The sequence below is a fragment of the Sylvia atricapilla genome, chromosome 16 (genome assembly GCF_009819655.1).
Source record: "Sylvia atricapilla isolate bSylAtr1 chromosome 16, bSylAtr1.pri, whole genome shotgun sequence".
Lineage (NCBI taxonomy): Eukaryota > Metazoa > Chordata > Aves > Passeriformes > Sylviidae > Sylvia > Sylvia atricapilla.
In genome coordinates this window covers 6,990,711-7,004,181 of record NC_089155.1, presented here as the reverse complement: position 1 = coordinate 7,004,181, position 13,471 = coordinate 6,990,711, and the positions used below count along the sequence as shown (strand labels likewise).

The 13,471-nt window shown below is 56.8% G+C and overlaps 1 protein-coding gene across 1 annotated transcript in view; it reads right to left on the bottom strand.

Moving 5' to 3' along the window:
- Positions 1-1,270, bottom strand: part of CTNNBL1 (catenin beta like 1) — a 47,355-nt gene extending 46,085 nt beyond the window's left edge. The window contains exon 1 of the mRNA XM_066330692.1: positions 1,114-1,270. Coding sequence (XP_066186789.1) covers positions 1,114-1,143 — 30 coding nt within the window. The 5' untranslated portion in view covers positions 1,144-1,270. The remainder of the gene's footprint in view (positions 1-1,113) is intronic.
- Positions 1,271-13,471: the final 12,201 nt, after the last annotated feature.

Sequence of the window (13,471 nt, the reverse complement as noted above, 5' to 3'; positions counted from 1 at the left end):
AAATCACATTTAAAATTGATACAGAAGTAGACCAGATCTCAGACCAGCAGGGATGTGCTGTTTGGTGCAGCAGGATGTGGAAGGATGTTTGAGACAGAGCAAGCCACAGAAGCAAACATCCTGGAGATTATCAAGGAGGAATCCAGTGGACCTCTCACAGACTCCTCCCACAGCCATGTCCCAGACACTTCAATACCATCGGGAAAACTGCTGAGAAAGTTCTCAAACCCAACAGCAACTTTCCCTTTTTCCCTGAGCATCTCCAAACTGCACATTCCCAAAGCACAAACGTGGAGTGAACAGCAAGACACTCCCTTCACCTCTGTGTCCCACGGAATGAGGCACACACTGACCTCCACAATGAATTGTGTGCTCTCAGCTCAGGGGCAGACCCGGCCACATTCACACGGCTGATAATGTCTCGGGGTGTTTTCCCCACCCAGGGAAACCTCACGGCTGCATCTGGGCTGAGAAATGAAGCAAAGCCCAACACAATCCCAGCCAAGGTATCAAAAAGTTATTGCACTTCATACCGTCATTCCCTGTTTCACAGACAACATCTGAAACCTGCTCCTGGACAATAAATCAAGGCACTTGATGCCTACACACAACGAGCAATCAATGACCGCAGGGCAATGGAAGAAAACGCGCCGAGTAAAGGAAAACTTTAAAAATTCTGACAAAAATGGAATTAAATTTGTTTTGTCATAAAACAGGGAGAAAAATCCATGCTAGAACAGCCATGGAACGAGCTCAGTCTTCGCTCCAGGCACAGGCGGCCACCAATCTGCCCATCAGTGTCCGAAACGACAGCAGCAAAGCCGGGGTCCCGCGGAGCCCCCGGTAACCGAGGCCCACAGAGCACCGCTGATCCGAAGACGGGGAGAGACCCCCCCAAAAAACTTAGCGACACTTTGACCAGATCCCGTGAGAGGGCACCAAGTGCGGCCGGGCAGGACCCGCACGGTGGCCGCCCTAGGCCCGCGGCCGCACCGGAGCTGGAGCAGCATCGCTGCCGTCGCAGCGGGGCCACGGACGGAGACACCTCCGTGCCGGCAGCCGGAGCGCAGGAGACTGCGACACCCCCAGCGCGGCCCAAGCTCCCGAGCTCACCTGATAGCTGAGCAGTTCCCCCACGTCCATCGCACCCACCGGGCCCCGCCACCGGGAACCTGTCGCAAACCACCGGGGCCGCGCGACACCTGCCGTAAGGCAGGCTGCGCAGGCCGGGTGGCGGGGCGCCACACTGCCAGAAAGCGGGGAGAAGGCGGCCGTGCCGGAAAGGGAGAGGAGGGATGCGCCACACTGCCGTAAAGCAGTGCGCAGATGTCGCGAACGGGAGCGGCCGGGCGGGGGCTAAGGCCACCCAGACCCTTCGGGGGTCCCGGGACAGGGTTCGGGGACCTCACGCCTGTCTCCCGGTGACACGTTGTACAGGGCAGGGAGAGGACGAGACCCCGACGCACCCCTGGTGACAGGGGGACCCTCCCTGCCCTGAGCTCCCGGTGCCAGGGGCGAAGTGGGGACCGGGGGTCCCGTCCCCGCTGTCCCCGGGCGCCGGGCGCCGCTGTCACCCCGCGGGGGAGGCGACACCCAGCAGAGCCCCCCCGGGGACAGCGACAATCAGCGTTTTCTCGTGACACATTTTCCATAACCTTCTAAAAACGCTCCCCGGGCTGAGCCGCGCTCGGGAATGCAGGCGACTGCTGCCAGCGTTTATTGACAACACACTTCTATTTATACCCGGCGTCATTAACCGCTGTCACCTTGAAAACACGCCAATAACTGGGCTCTGAGAGCGGCAGGAGCGACGTGACGGCCCCTCTCTTTGCTGAGGTCGGGACAAATCGCTCTGCAATTCCACAAGATGCAGAACCCCAGACAGACTGAGGCATTTCTCAATTTAACAAATAAGAATAATTAGGAGAGCGTCAACTCGGCCAAAATCCTACAGAATTTATTTCAACTATGCTTTAAAAAACAGGTTTGAGCTGAAAGAATTTTTCATAATGATCGCAGCTATTCCACAGTTATCTCAGCAGGAGTCTGGTTTGAGAAATCTCAGAAAATTAAAAAAATACATAATGTTTTTGACGGAGTTCCTCGCATCCCCCATTGTTTCAAGAAAATATAGTAGATTGGTCATGGCAAAATTAACTCAACAAATCTGCATGTTAAAGATGAGATAAATAGAAGATAATTATTAGCTCGTCTGGCTTTGGGGTGTTGAGTGCTCAGATAATTCCCCAGCTGTGAAACAGCCACATTTGGAGACCCTCATGGGGTACTGGCACATACTGGGAACAGGATGCAGCTACTGGGAAGCTTGACCCCCCATGCAGGGGTAACCACAACAAGTAGGTGCAGCACACACACAGAGCAGTGGGAACAAGAACTGACCATCTACAGATACACAGAATCATGATGACCTGTTCATGCCACGAGGCTTCCCCTCCACCTCATTCCTGCTGAGTGGAACAGCTCTGGGAAGAGCTGGGGGAAGGCAAAAACCATCAATGATGAGAGGAGCCCCAACCTGAGCACAGTGAGTGAGGCCAGCACCTTTGCCTCAAGCTTCTTGTTCAGCAAAGGGATAGAAAATGTTCAATTCACCTCCTGACAAGACTCAAAGGCCAAGGGGAACACTCAAAAAAACAAAAGCAGGAATTTGAGGAACTGAGGCACCACTTTGCTGCCTGGGAAACCCAATTCTCATCCAGTCCTACAGGGAGGATTCAATAACAGAATTTTTATCCAATAAGGTGAGTTAGAGCACAGGGACCAAATATTGAATTAAAAAGCAAAACCAGGAGCAAAATCGAAGTATTAAAAAAGCTCTCAAGGAAATAAATGAAAGATGGAGACAAACAGCAGCCCTGGCTGACATCAGCCTCTCCCAGATGGAACATGCAACAAAGCTGGGTAAGAGGCTGAAGGCTCTGGATAAGCTGGAGCAAACCCTGGAACTTGGCTTGGTTGGGAGTACAAGGATGCCAGAAACCCTGGCTTCCTGTTCCCAGGCACCCACCTTCCACTGGGAATGGGGTGCCACTCTCGGGGCTGACCATGTGCCCAGTCCTTTCCTGACACTTTTCTCTGGATGGGCACTGAGCAGCCAGGACACAGCAGGAGCTGCAGATGAGGAGAAGCCCCAGGCACTGCAACAGTCCCAGCATGGAAACACCAGTTCCTCACCCCAGCAAAGCAGGGCTGCAGGAGATGCTCAGAACCATGGATGGGAGCAGAGGTGGGAGGAGGAGGAGAGGAGGAGAATCCTGGTTTAATTTTATTCCGAGTTCAGGTTTCAACCCAGATGCCTCGAGATCTAATTCCGAATAAATAATTGTACTGAGTAACCCAGGTCCCCCAGTGATTAACTAAACACACTGAGGCTCGCTGAAATTGAATTAGTGGTGTGCGCTCAGCCGTTATTACCCTCCCCACGTCATGAATATTAATGAGGGGTTATTAAGAAATGTAAATGATGCCTCAGGGGGTTGGGAGCACAGGGGGTGCAGGGCCGTGCGGGCTGATATGACAAACCATTAGGAAAACAGCCTGATTGAAGCCACTTTTTAATTATGTCAGATCTCGCTCTTTGGCGGGTGCAGCCGCATTTCAGGATGCTTTCGTCTTTATTAAAATGAGAAAAAGGGAACAAGTCAGAGCTGGAATGGGAAATGAGCCTTTGAATGGGGCAAGATTCAGCTGCCCAACAGCCTGGCATGTGGGGGTGACTGTGTCCTGCACCCCACAGGGTCCCCCCCAGCTCAGCACTGCCCAGGACACCCCTATGCTGACAGAAGGGGACACTGGGATCCCCACAGCCCCCAGCTCCCCACCACGGCCCTGCTGCCTGCAGCCCCTTCCCTTGGTTCAGCCTCGCTGGGCACTGGAGCGACTGCCACAGGCTCATGCATTTTAACAGGCTCTCACCGGGCTCCCCGCGCCGGAATGGGAGCTGACAGGGCCAGCTGAGTTAATCAGAGTGGATAATGGAGGGAAAGAGAGAAATCTCAGCCCAAATTGCTGCAGAAATCATGAGCCGGGACTCAAAACCAGCGAATTAAGCTGGAATGATGCTTAAAGGGGAAGGCGGCAGTTCTCCCAGCCTGCTGTCCCACTGAGGCAGGAAAGGAGAATGGCCACAGAGCCCCTGTCCTCCCATAGAGGGTAGGAGCTGCCAAACATTGAGGAGATCCCTGTTCCATGGGAGAGACGTGCCACTGGCACTGGGACAGGCATCTCAGTCTGTCCAGCTCTGCAGCATCAGGGGGTCACACATTAAACAAAGCGGGCTGGGACTGTTCCTTGGAGGGCACCATCTGATCAGATCTTTGTTGTGGTGACGAGTATGGCACAAGCCTGGACCTGCTCCATCATCCCAACACTGGCTCCTCTCCGTGGCATCTGTGCTCACCCTCCGTAACAAAACGGGGTGCTGGACAGGGCTGAGCCGCCAGCAGGGAAACAATGGGCATCCAGTGGAATCGGATCCCTGCGACCCGGCGGCATCGGCACGGTGTCACCGCAGACAGATGGAGCAGTCTGGGACAGGCACGCACACGGAGTTCGTTGGGATTCAGGTCTCTCCGCCCTGATAGCTTCATAACACCAGGCTGCCGCTTAATTGCACCCGTAAGTGTTGGAATTACTGAAGGGTAAAATGCAAATGGTGTAACCTTTCCTGAGCTCACCCAGCGCTGCTGTGCCGGCTCTGTGCCGGAGGGAGCTGCCTGAAGCCCTTCCCAAAATTCTCTTAATTGCTCAAAAGCTGCTGGGAGATGCCCTCCCCAGGCCCCAGGAGGGAGAGGACAGACCCTTTGTCAGGGTTGTATGCTGGTTCCGCAGAGCTGGAGGCATCAGAGGTGCCAGGGAAGCCCTGGGAGCTGCCACCTCCCCAGTGTGACCATGACACCCGTCCCAGCCCCACAGCACCGTGACCAGCTGAGCTGGGGCTGTGAAGGTGTAAGCATGGAGCAAAACACAGCCTGTGCCTTCCCTCTCCTGTGCCACTTTCCCACCCTGAAAGCCTGGCACAGCTCCTGGCCAGGATCCCTGCATGACTGGTCCCATGGTGCTGGATGCCAGGGCACAGCACCGGCTGAGCCCGCAGCACGGCAAGAGCTGGAGGGGTCCAGTGCCAGCATGGGAAGCCAGCTGTGGTATTGTGGTTAATGAGATTTTCATGAACCTGCGGATCATTTGGTGGGAGGGGTGGGGACAGGCCCGGGTAATTAAAGGTTGCTGACCTGTGAAATCAGGCTGTGGGAAGCCAAGCACGGAGCAGAGGTTAGATGGGGCTGGAGTGGGGAGGGAAGAAGACGGTGTGAGGGGAGAGGGTGACTATGGTCAGGTGCTGGTGCCACTCACTGTCCTGGTACAGCTGGAGATTGGGTGCTGAAGCAGCACCTTATTTATGGCTCTACTTCTCTGAGATAAACTCCACAAAGTGTGACAATCAAAATTAAAGATTTCTCCAGAAAGGCAGCCTAGGGGAAATCACTGCTGCGGCCAGTGGAAATTTCCCAACGGTGACTTTTAAATTAAAGGAGAAAAAAATTTCTTTAATTTGGCAGCATGCATGGGATGCAGCTCACTGGGCACGTTATTATCCAGCTCAGCAAATGCTCCCAGAATTCACTCGTGCTCCAAATTACCAATCTATCTGTGAGGCTGCACATCCCCACCTGTGCCAGCATCAACCTGTACGGGGAGGGGAGCTGTGTCCCAGCAGGGACTGGGCGTGCCCTGTCACCCCAGAGCTAAGTCCTGTCAGCTGCCCCCTCCCCATACAACTCGGTTTTTCTGCCCATGCTGGAGCAGCTGCTGCATGTCCCCACCTGGGAGCCGCCCGAGGCCATGGGGAATGGTGGAGCAGGGAGTGCAGGTAGCTGTGGCCCTGCCTGCCCTGGCACAGCTCTTCCCCTCCCTCTCCCCCTGCCCCTTCAGGATGCAGCAATGAAATTATTTTTCTACTTGAGTAGTTTTCAATTTAGATTAAGAAAAATCTGCGCTCCGTTAGCGACGCCGCAGTAAATCACGCGCGGGCGGCACGGCGCCGCCGCAGCCCCATCGCTTATCGCCTGCAAACCTTTTTCAGCGTTGACAGGCTCCAAGTGTGACATTGAGCAGGGCAGCAGCAGCCTGGCAGGGACTCTGCAAAGGGTGGGGGACCCCCACCTGGCACTCTATCTGGGGCAGTGCCTAGGGCAGGCAGGTACCCTGGGAAGGATCAGGCCTGCCACCATCCCATCCAATCCCTGCCAGTCCCAGCATGTCTTGACAGGATGCTGGGGCCACACCAAGTGCCTGCTGCCAGCATCACTCAGTGCTCCAGCAGCTCACCAAGCCCTTGCTCTTGCCTCTCACCCAATCCAGCTGTGCTGGTGCCATCACTGGCTGCCCTGTGGCCACGCCAAAAGCAGGTCCCATCCTCACGCTCATCTCAGCACTGCCACCATCCTCGTGCCAGCACCATCAAAAGGAGCATCTGACAGAAAACAAACCTTTTTTTTTTTCCCTCTGGTTCTTGCAGCTCATTTATCGCTGGCGCGGGGCAGGCGGAGCTGTCAGCGCCTGAACCTCACTCATCCGTTTAACCTTGGGGGAAGAAACACATTTGTGCCGGATAACGTGCATCAGATGGTGGCACCAGGAGCGCCTGTAGCTGCTGCGCCTGATGGATGGGCTACAGGGGCCTCGCCTGACCTGTGCTTGTATGTTATCTGCATTGCTGCGGGAGGCTTTTCATCACGCCGACAGCTCCGGCAGCACCAGCCTGGCAGGAGCGACTCACCTCACCAGGAATGGCTGTGGGCACTGCAGCCAGAAGCACCTGGCCCCGTGGCTGTACTGGCATCATGGCACCTGAGGCTGTGAGCCACCGGGCCAGAGGACATGTGTCAGGCTGTGCCCCCTCCAGATGCCTGGCTGCAGTGGGGCTGGAGGGACAGAGAGCAGAGCTGGTGCCTGCCATGCTGAGGAGACAAAGGACATTCTCACTGCTGGCAGTGCCATCAGGCCAGCTGAAAGGAGAGGCCAAGCTGCTGCACTTGTCCTTTGGGTGACATTTTGCCAACAAGGGGTCCTGTGACAGTGACAGAGAGGGCATGGTGCTGGGCAGCCTGGAGCCTCAGTGACGGATGAGTGCTGCCAAGTGCCGACACAAAAGCCATTTGGTGTAGGGAAATGATAGATGCTAACACTAATTTTAAGCACAGGCAGCCGAATTCCTCCAGACAGTCTCGGCACTCAGGATTTAGGGCACAGCTGCTGGGTTCAGATAAGGTGTGAAATCAGCCCAGCGTGCAGGGTGTTACTTGGTAATGAATGGCCAGTGATGGATGGGGGTAGCTCAGTGCTATAACCTCCACATTTGGAGCCTTTAAAATCTCTTGCCATCAATCCTGGTTGCTGCAAGGCACTGGCAATGGGCACACAACCATGCTGGATGAGTACCACAGTTTGGATTCCCCCTGCACCACTGGCAGGAATACCAGAGGGGTCTGGGAACAGATCCTGCCCAAGCTGGAGCAGTTACAGCTGGTTTCTCCAGTACCACCAACAACATGGCCACACACACCATGTCTCCTTCCTCTCACCATGGAGCATCACCGGCTGCTTCCATGTGCTGGCAGCAACCTGGTGAGGAAGGGGATGGTGAGGCATCTTGCCCTCCATGGGGACATCCCTGCTCACCCAGCACTGCCATGGTGAGCAGCCTCAAACCCACGTGGACAGCACAGGGACAGCGCCAGCCCAAAATATTTATGGTGAAAGTGATGCTGGAAATGGCAAGTGCTGTGCTTGTCTGTAGCATTTAATCTTTCCTCTGACCTTATAAAAAAATCTATTTGTGTTGAGATTTTAAATTCACTTCCTAAATCATCCACTACAGGCTTCACACCATATTAATTCCTCCTCAAGCAAATGAGTTTGGTATTTGTCCTTTTCCGGTACTCAAAGCCAGAGCGTGGGAAGGATGGATGCCACGCTCCCCTCAGACCTAATGCCTGTGCCCCAGCCAGCACTCTGTGCTCCTTGCACCCCTGTGAACAATGTCACCCTGTGCACACACTCACCCCCACAGGCAGCACCTTTGAAGGGATCCCACCCCCTGCAGCTCACAGGAGAGCTCTGAGCACATGGTCACTGCTGTCACCTCCCAGGAGAAGGAAGAATCAGAGGTGGGGGTGAAGGCCAGGGTCTGCACAGAGCAGCAGGCCCCCAGGCACCCTCCTGCCTCACAAGTCAGGGACTGGTTTGTGCCAGGGGGACACGTGGCACTGCTGCAGCTGGAACAGATCTTCCAGAGGAGCACTCTGACACAGAGCCATCAATCCAGAGCCTCTCTCTGCCAGGGTGAGCCAGGGGCAGTCCTGGTATTGTGCAAATCACTGGGAATGCAAACCAAGTGCACCTGGGGAAATACATCAATGAATTACTGCTGATGGAGGTTACAGGGCGTTCCCAGCTCACATACTGCACCTGGGCCCCTCTTCTCCCTGGATCTAAGGGGAAGGGTTAATGATAAACCATGGGGTTTATCAGTCCCTGTGCAATGAGCATGGGCAGTGTGAGTGGATAACCTGCTCCTGATTTATTGCCCTGGAAACATTTTATTTAAGCAATGTATTTAAAGGAACTAATTAGAATTGTATTAATATTTATGGACCATATGGAGAAGCTGATAACTGCTATTGGAGGGTATTAGCTGTTATCTTACACTGGGCAGGACTGGGATGTTTGGAGGCAACTTTAATTGTGGTAAGAGCAGCCAAGGTCTCGCCAGCAGCCAGTGACAGCAGCCCACCTGTCACTGCATGGCCAAACCATGCTGGAATTAATAACTCTGCTCACATGGTTCCCCTGAGCAGCAGAGCATCCCTCCAGGCATCCCTCCATAGGGATGGGAGCCCCTGCTCTTCCAACCCCCTGGAGCAAAAGCAAAGTCTCCACGCTGGACACGATGCTCCCAGTCCTGTTGCTGCCACTGCTCCCATCCATCCAGCCTGGAGCAGGGGGCCGGGAGGGGCCTCAGGGACAGGCAGCCCCAGCAGTCCCTGGCTCATCCATAACCAGCTCCCTGCCCGCGCCCGACCTCTCGCTATAGCAAAGTTCACATCAATTTTCCTTCCCCTCATTTGTCTGTAAACCATGAAGAAAAATCACCGCCGTCTGCCCGCATCAGGCCGCCGCCGTGATGTATGGCTGTAATAAAATCCCCATTTTGGGAGGCCGCCTTCCCGCGCCGCCAGCCAGGCGCCACGCGTGGCCGTGCCACCAGCCGGGCGCCACGCGTGCCACAGAGCCGTGAGCAGCCAGCACCAGCCCAGCCTACACCCTTGCATCTTGTCTTGGCTTCACTGCATTATGGATAGAGGCTTTTAGAGCTGCTATTGAGCAGCAATCCCTGCGGGTGTTCAGGCAGCCAGTGCTGTTTAACCCCCAGATTGTGAGGGACAGCTCAAGGCAGGGCTGAGTGGGGCTGCAGCAGGCAGTACCTTGCCTGTGCTGGGCACCCTCCTCACCCTGAGCTGGGGGACAGCTGTGATCATACCTGACCTCCCTCAGCTCTCCCAGCTCTAGGAACACTGCGCTGCGGATGAGGTGCCAGCCTCCCGCCTCCCAACACCACAGAAACTTTCATGTTAGCACCAGCAGCAGCCACGGTGCCAGCTCAGGGCCAAGCACTCCTAGAGCACATAGGCAGGGACACCTTCTACTGGACCAGGTTGCTCCAACTTGGCCTTGAACACTTCCAGCGATGAGGCAGCCACAGCTTCTCTGGACAGCCTGTTCCAGTTCCTCTCTGCCCTCACAGGGAAAAATTCTTTCCTAATCTCTAATCTAACCCTGTCCTCTGTCAGTGGGAAGTCATTCCCCCTTGTTCTGCACTCCACGTCCTTGTCCAAAGTCCCTCTCCAGCTCTCTTGGGGCCTTTCCAGGCACAGGAAGGTGCTCTAAGATCTCCACTGAGTATTCTCTTCTCCAGGCTGAACACTCCCAGCTCTCCCAGCCTGGCTCCAGAGCAGAGCTCCTCCAGCCCTCGGAGCATCTCCGTGGCCTCCTCTGGACCCGCTCCAGGAGCTCCACATTCTAATGCTGGGTCACCCTCGGGCACGGGGCTGGGGCAGCGCTGCCAGAGCCCGGCCCAGCTCCCGGTGCGCTCCGGCGGAGCAACAGCCTCCTCTGCCGGCCACCGCGAGGGATCGGCGCCGGGACCCGGACGGGAGCGGCCCCCGAGCCGTGACACACGGCGGGAGGGGACGGGGAGAGCCGCCAGAGGCACCGGCATCGGCTGGGAGGAGCTGCGGGAGGGAGGTGGATGCAGGTGGGGAAGGGGCTGCCCAGACCAGGGGGTACATTCCGCACAGCGCAGTGGCGGAGGGCACGCCAGGCTGGCACTGCCATGTGCCGCACGACTGGCATGGGCCAGCGCTGATGGCATTCCACGCCGAGACACGAATCGGGTCCTCAGCAGCCGGGGCAGGAAGAGTGCAAGGTCCCCCAAAAAGCCCGGGGACGCCAGCATCAGCCAAAGGGCCAGAGCTGCTCAGGAGAGGCAGGTGACCCCCCCATCACCACCACTGCACTGTGGCACATGCCACATCGGGGCAAAGGTGTCAACCAAAGGGACCCCATGCATGTGACCAGGCTGCTCTCAAAGCCCCTGGTTCCTGCTCATGTTTCCTTTTGCTTCAGACCCAGACTTCTGCCAGCAACCAATGCATTCGGCTGCTCGGAACGGGGATGACGCACACAGGAATTTCCAAGTCGGAAAGTACGATCGTTGAGCTGTAAAACCCTGAATGAGGCCACAGAGGTCACACTGGCCTCAGCACAGATGCCTGCATCCTGGCAGGCTGGCTTTGTCACCGCTTCCCAGGTAGGGCATGTCCCTGGTGTCCCTCCACACACTGGGACCCCAGCTGAGGCCATTCTCCAGCTCCAGCACAGGACAAGTCTCTTCCACCAGCCCCCCAATAAGCCTGGTTCTGTCCCTCTCCACCCACTGCAGCCGCAGCTGTCCCCTGTGCTTTGCTGCAGCCCTGCCAATCCTCTGCCCTGCCCCATAAGCCAGGCTGCCTCTGCCCAACTTGCCAGCAGCACCTGCAGGTGCCCTTTGCCATTCAGTGAGGCACAGAGAGCTGTGTCTGCATAGCCACAGTTCAACAGTGAGACGAGACACAGAACAGCCCCCCTGGTGGGGCTGCAGTCCCTTGACCATGCCCGTCTGCATGGAATGGGATGCAGGAAGCAGAGGTCCTGCTTGGTAGGGTCTCAGACACAGCAGTGGCAGCACCGTGGGCCCTTCAAGAGCAGGGAGCACACCTCATCCGTGACATGGTCACCCTTCACACGCTCAGTTGGGTTCCCTCTGACCCCCTACACCTTTTACCTTGGACATCCCAGGGTCACCTCTCACCAGTGTGGGAGCATGGGGAGGTGAGGCAGCCCCAGTACTGACCCCGCCACAGCACTCATCTGCTGGGACATGTCTGCAGCCAGCAGCGTGTCGGCACTGAGCCACCAGCCTGTCCCCACGGAGGAATGGTGCTCAGCAACGGGTGCACCCAGCCTTGTGTCTCATGGAGGTTTCCCACACCCTGCTCCCCCTGAGGTCATGCTTACCCGCTGGGATCCAGCTGGTTGTCCCCTGAGGCTCCATCAGCAGACGTGGCATGATGCAGGCACCAGGCCAGGACTGGGACAGACAGGAGCTGGGTCTCTGGGATGGGCACAGCCCAGCAAACCCACAGTTCTATGTCACCCCAGTGACACACTGCCAGGACAGCAACCCCCAGGGGAACATTCTCTTGAGCATCTCCCTCTGGGTTCCTATCCCACAAACTCATCTGATCACTTGTCACAGCTGGGTAGTTCTGGGCTCCCCATGGCTGTAGGGTGACCCCAGCCCATGGCCTCATCTCCCTTTTCCCATGAGGGTGCTGAGGATCCTTCCCCCTGCTGCAGCCAGGTTGCAAGGGCTAGACAAGGCCAGGTAAATCATTTCTCAGGCCGTCACTGCCTCGGGCACAACTGTGACACGCAGCAGCAGTGAGTGTTTTGGTACACGAAGGTTTTGCGCATGGCCCCTCCCCAGCCCCACATAGATATAAACCCCGCCAACCCACGCTGACCATCCATACCTGTGGCATTCACCAACATGAAGACCACCATCATTTTGCTCCTGGGCATCCTGGCCCTGTGTGCCCAGCTGCAGGCAGCCCCTACAGCTGATAAGCCCAAAGGTGAGTGCTGGGGGGCTTGGGGTGGATGCCTTCTGCTAGACCTTGGAGCACTGTGGGGCTGATTGGGGCTGGGGTCCCACATGGAACGAGCAGGTAGGAGCAATCCCACAGCACAGAGCCAGGCACATCCCAAGCTCTGGAGCATCCATGCACCACTGAAGCTGTGGCCGTGGCACAGAGCAGGGCTGAGGTCTGTGCTGCAGGGCCACTGTGGGCAGTGGGGGGCTTGGCCGTGGCAGGACCTGGCAGTGTGGCAGGAGGCCTCAGCAGGTGCATAGCTGGACCTGAGCAGTCCATGCCCATGGTGTGGGGACCCCTGTGCTGCGAACTGAGGGGCCCAGTGTCTCCAGAGGATGGGGTGTCCCTCTGTGTCCTCCCTGTACTTGCTATCCCTGCTCTGTGAACAGTATTCCACCAAGAATGCTGTTAAAGCAGCAGAAGGCTGTTTCACTGCTCGGGGGCACCTCAGTGTGCCTCTTTTAATCATTGACCACATGCCCTCAGTAGTCAAGAGACGTGACTCCAGCACCTTTCCTGCTGCCATGGAGGAGCCACAATCACCCATGAGACTTGGGCACAGCCACCGTGACCAGGCTCAGTGGTGGCGGGTACAGCTCCTGAGGGATGCAGCTCCTGAGGGATGCAAAGGGAGGAGCCTTTGGGGTATACTGATCCTATGTGCTCAGCCAGGATCCTCCCTGGCCATGGGGACAGCTGGCAGACTCCTGTACTCCCCACAGCCATCCTCAGCCTCTGCTGAAGAAGCAGGGTGGGGACACCAATGTCCCAAATGTCATACACTGGGGACAGGAGCCAAAGCATTCCTGTCTCCCAGACAGCGATGCCAACTGCGTGGGCTGGAGCTGCTGGCCCTGCTGCCAGCTTGCTCAGTCCCTCTCCAGGTGCTCCAGCTGGCTGGGGGCAGCTTCAGCTGGATTGTCCCCTCAGCAGCCAGCTGGGCACCTTGGAGCTGAGGCACAACTGTGGGGAAAGCCACTGGTGCCCACACTGCCCCTGCCAGCTCTCAGCTTCCCCTCGGTTTTCCCTTCATTTGCTTCCATGAGCCTTCCATTTCTGGGCTCCCATCTGCTGTCATCCAGCTGCTCTTGTGCAGCCTAGCTGCTGGCATCCACCCTCACATCCTCCTAATACTGGCTGCTCACTGCCAGCACCAAGGTCACCCCACGCTGGGGTCACCTCATGCTGGGGCAGAG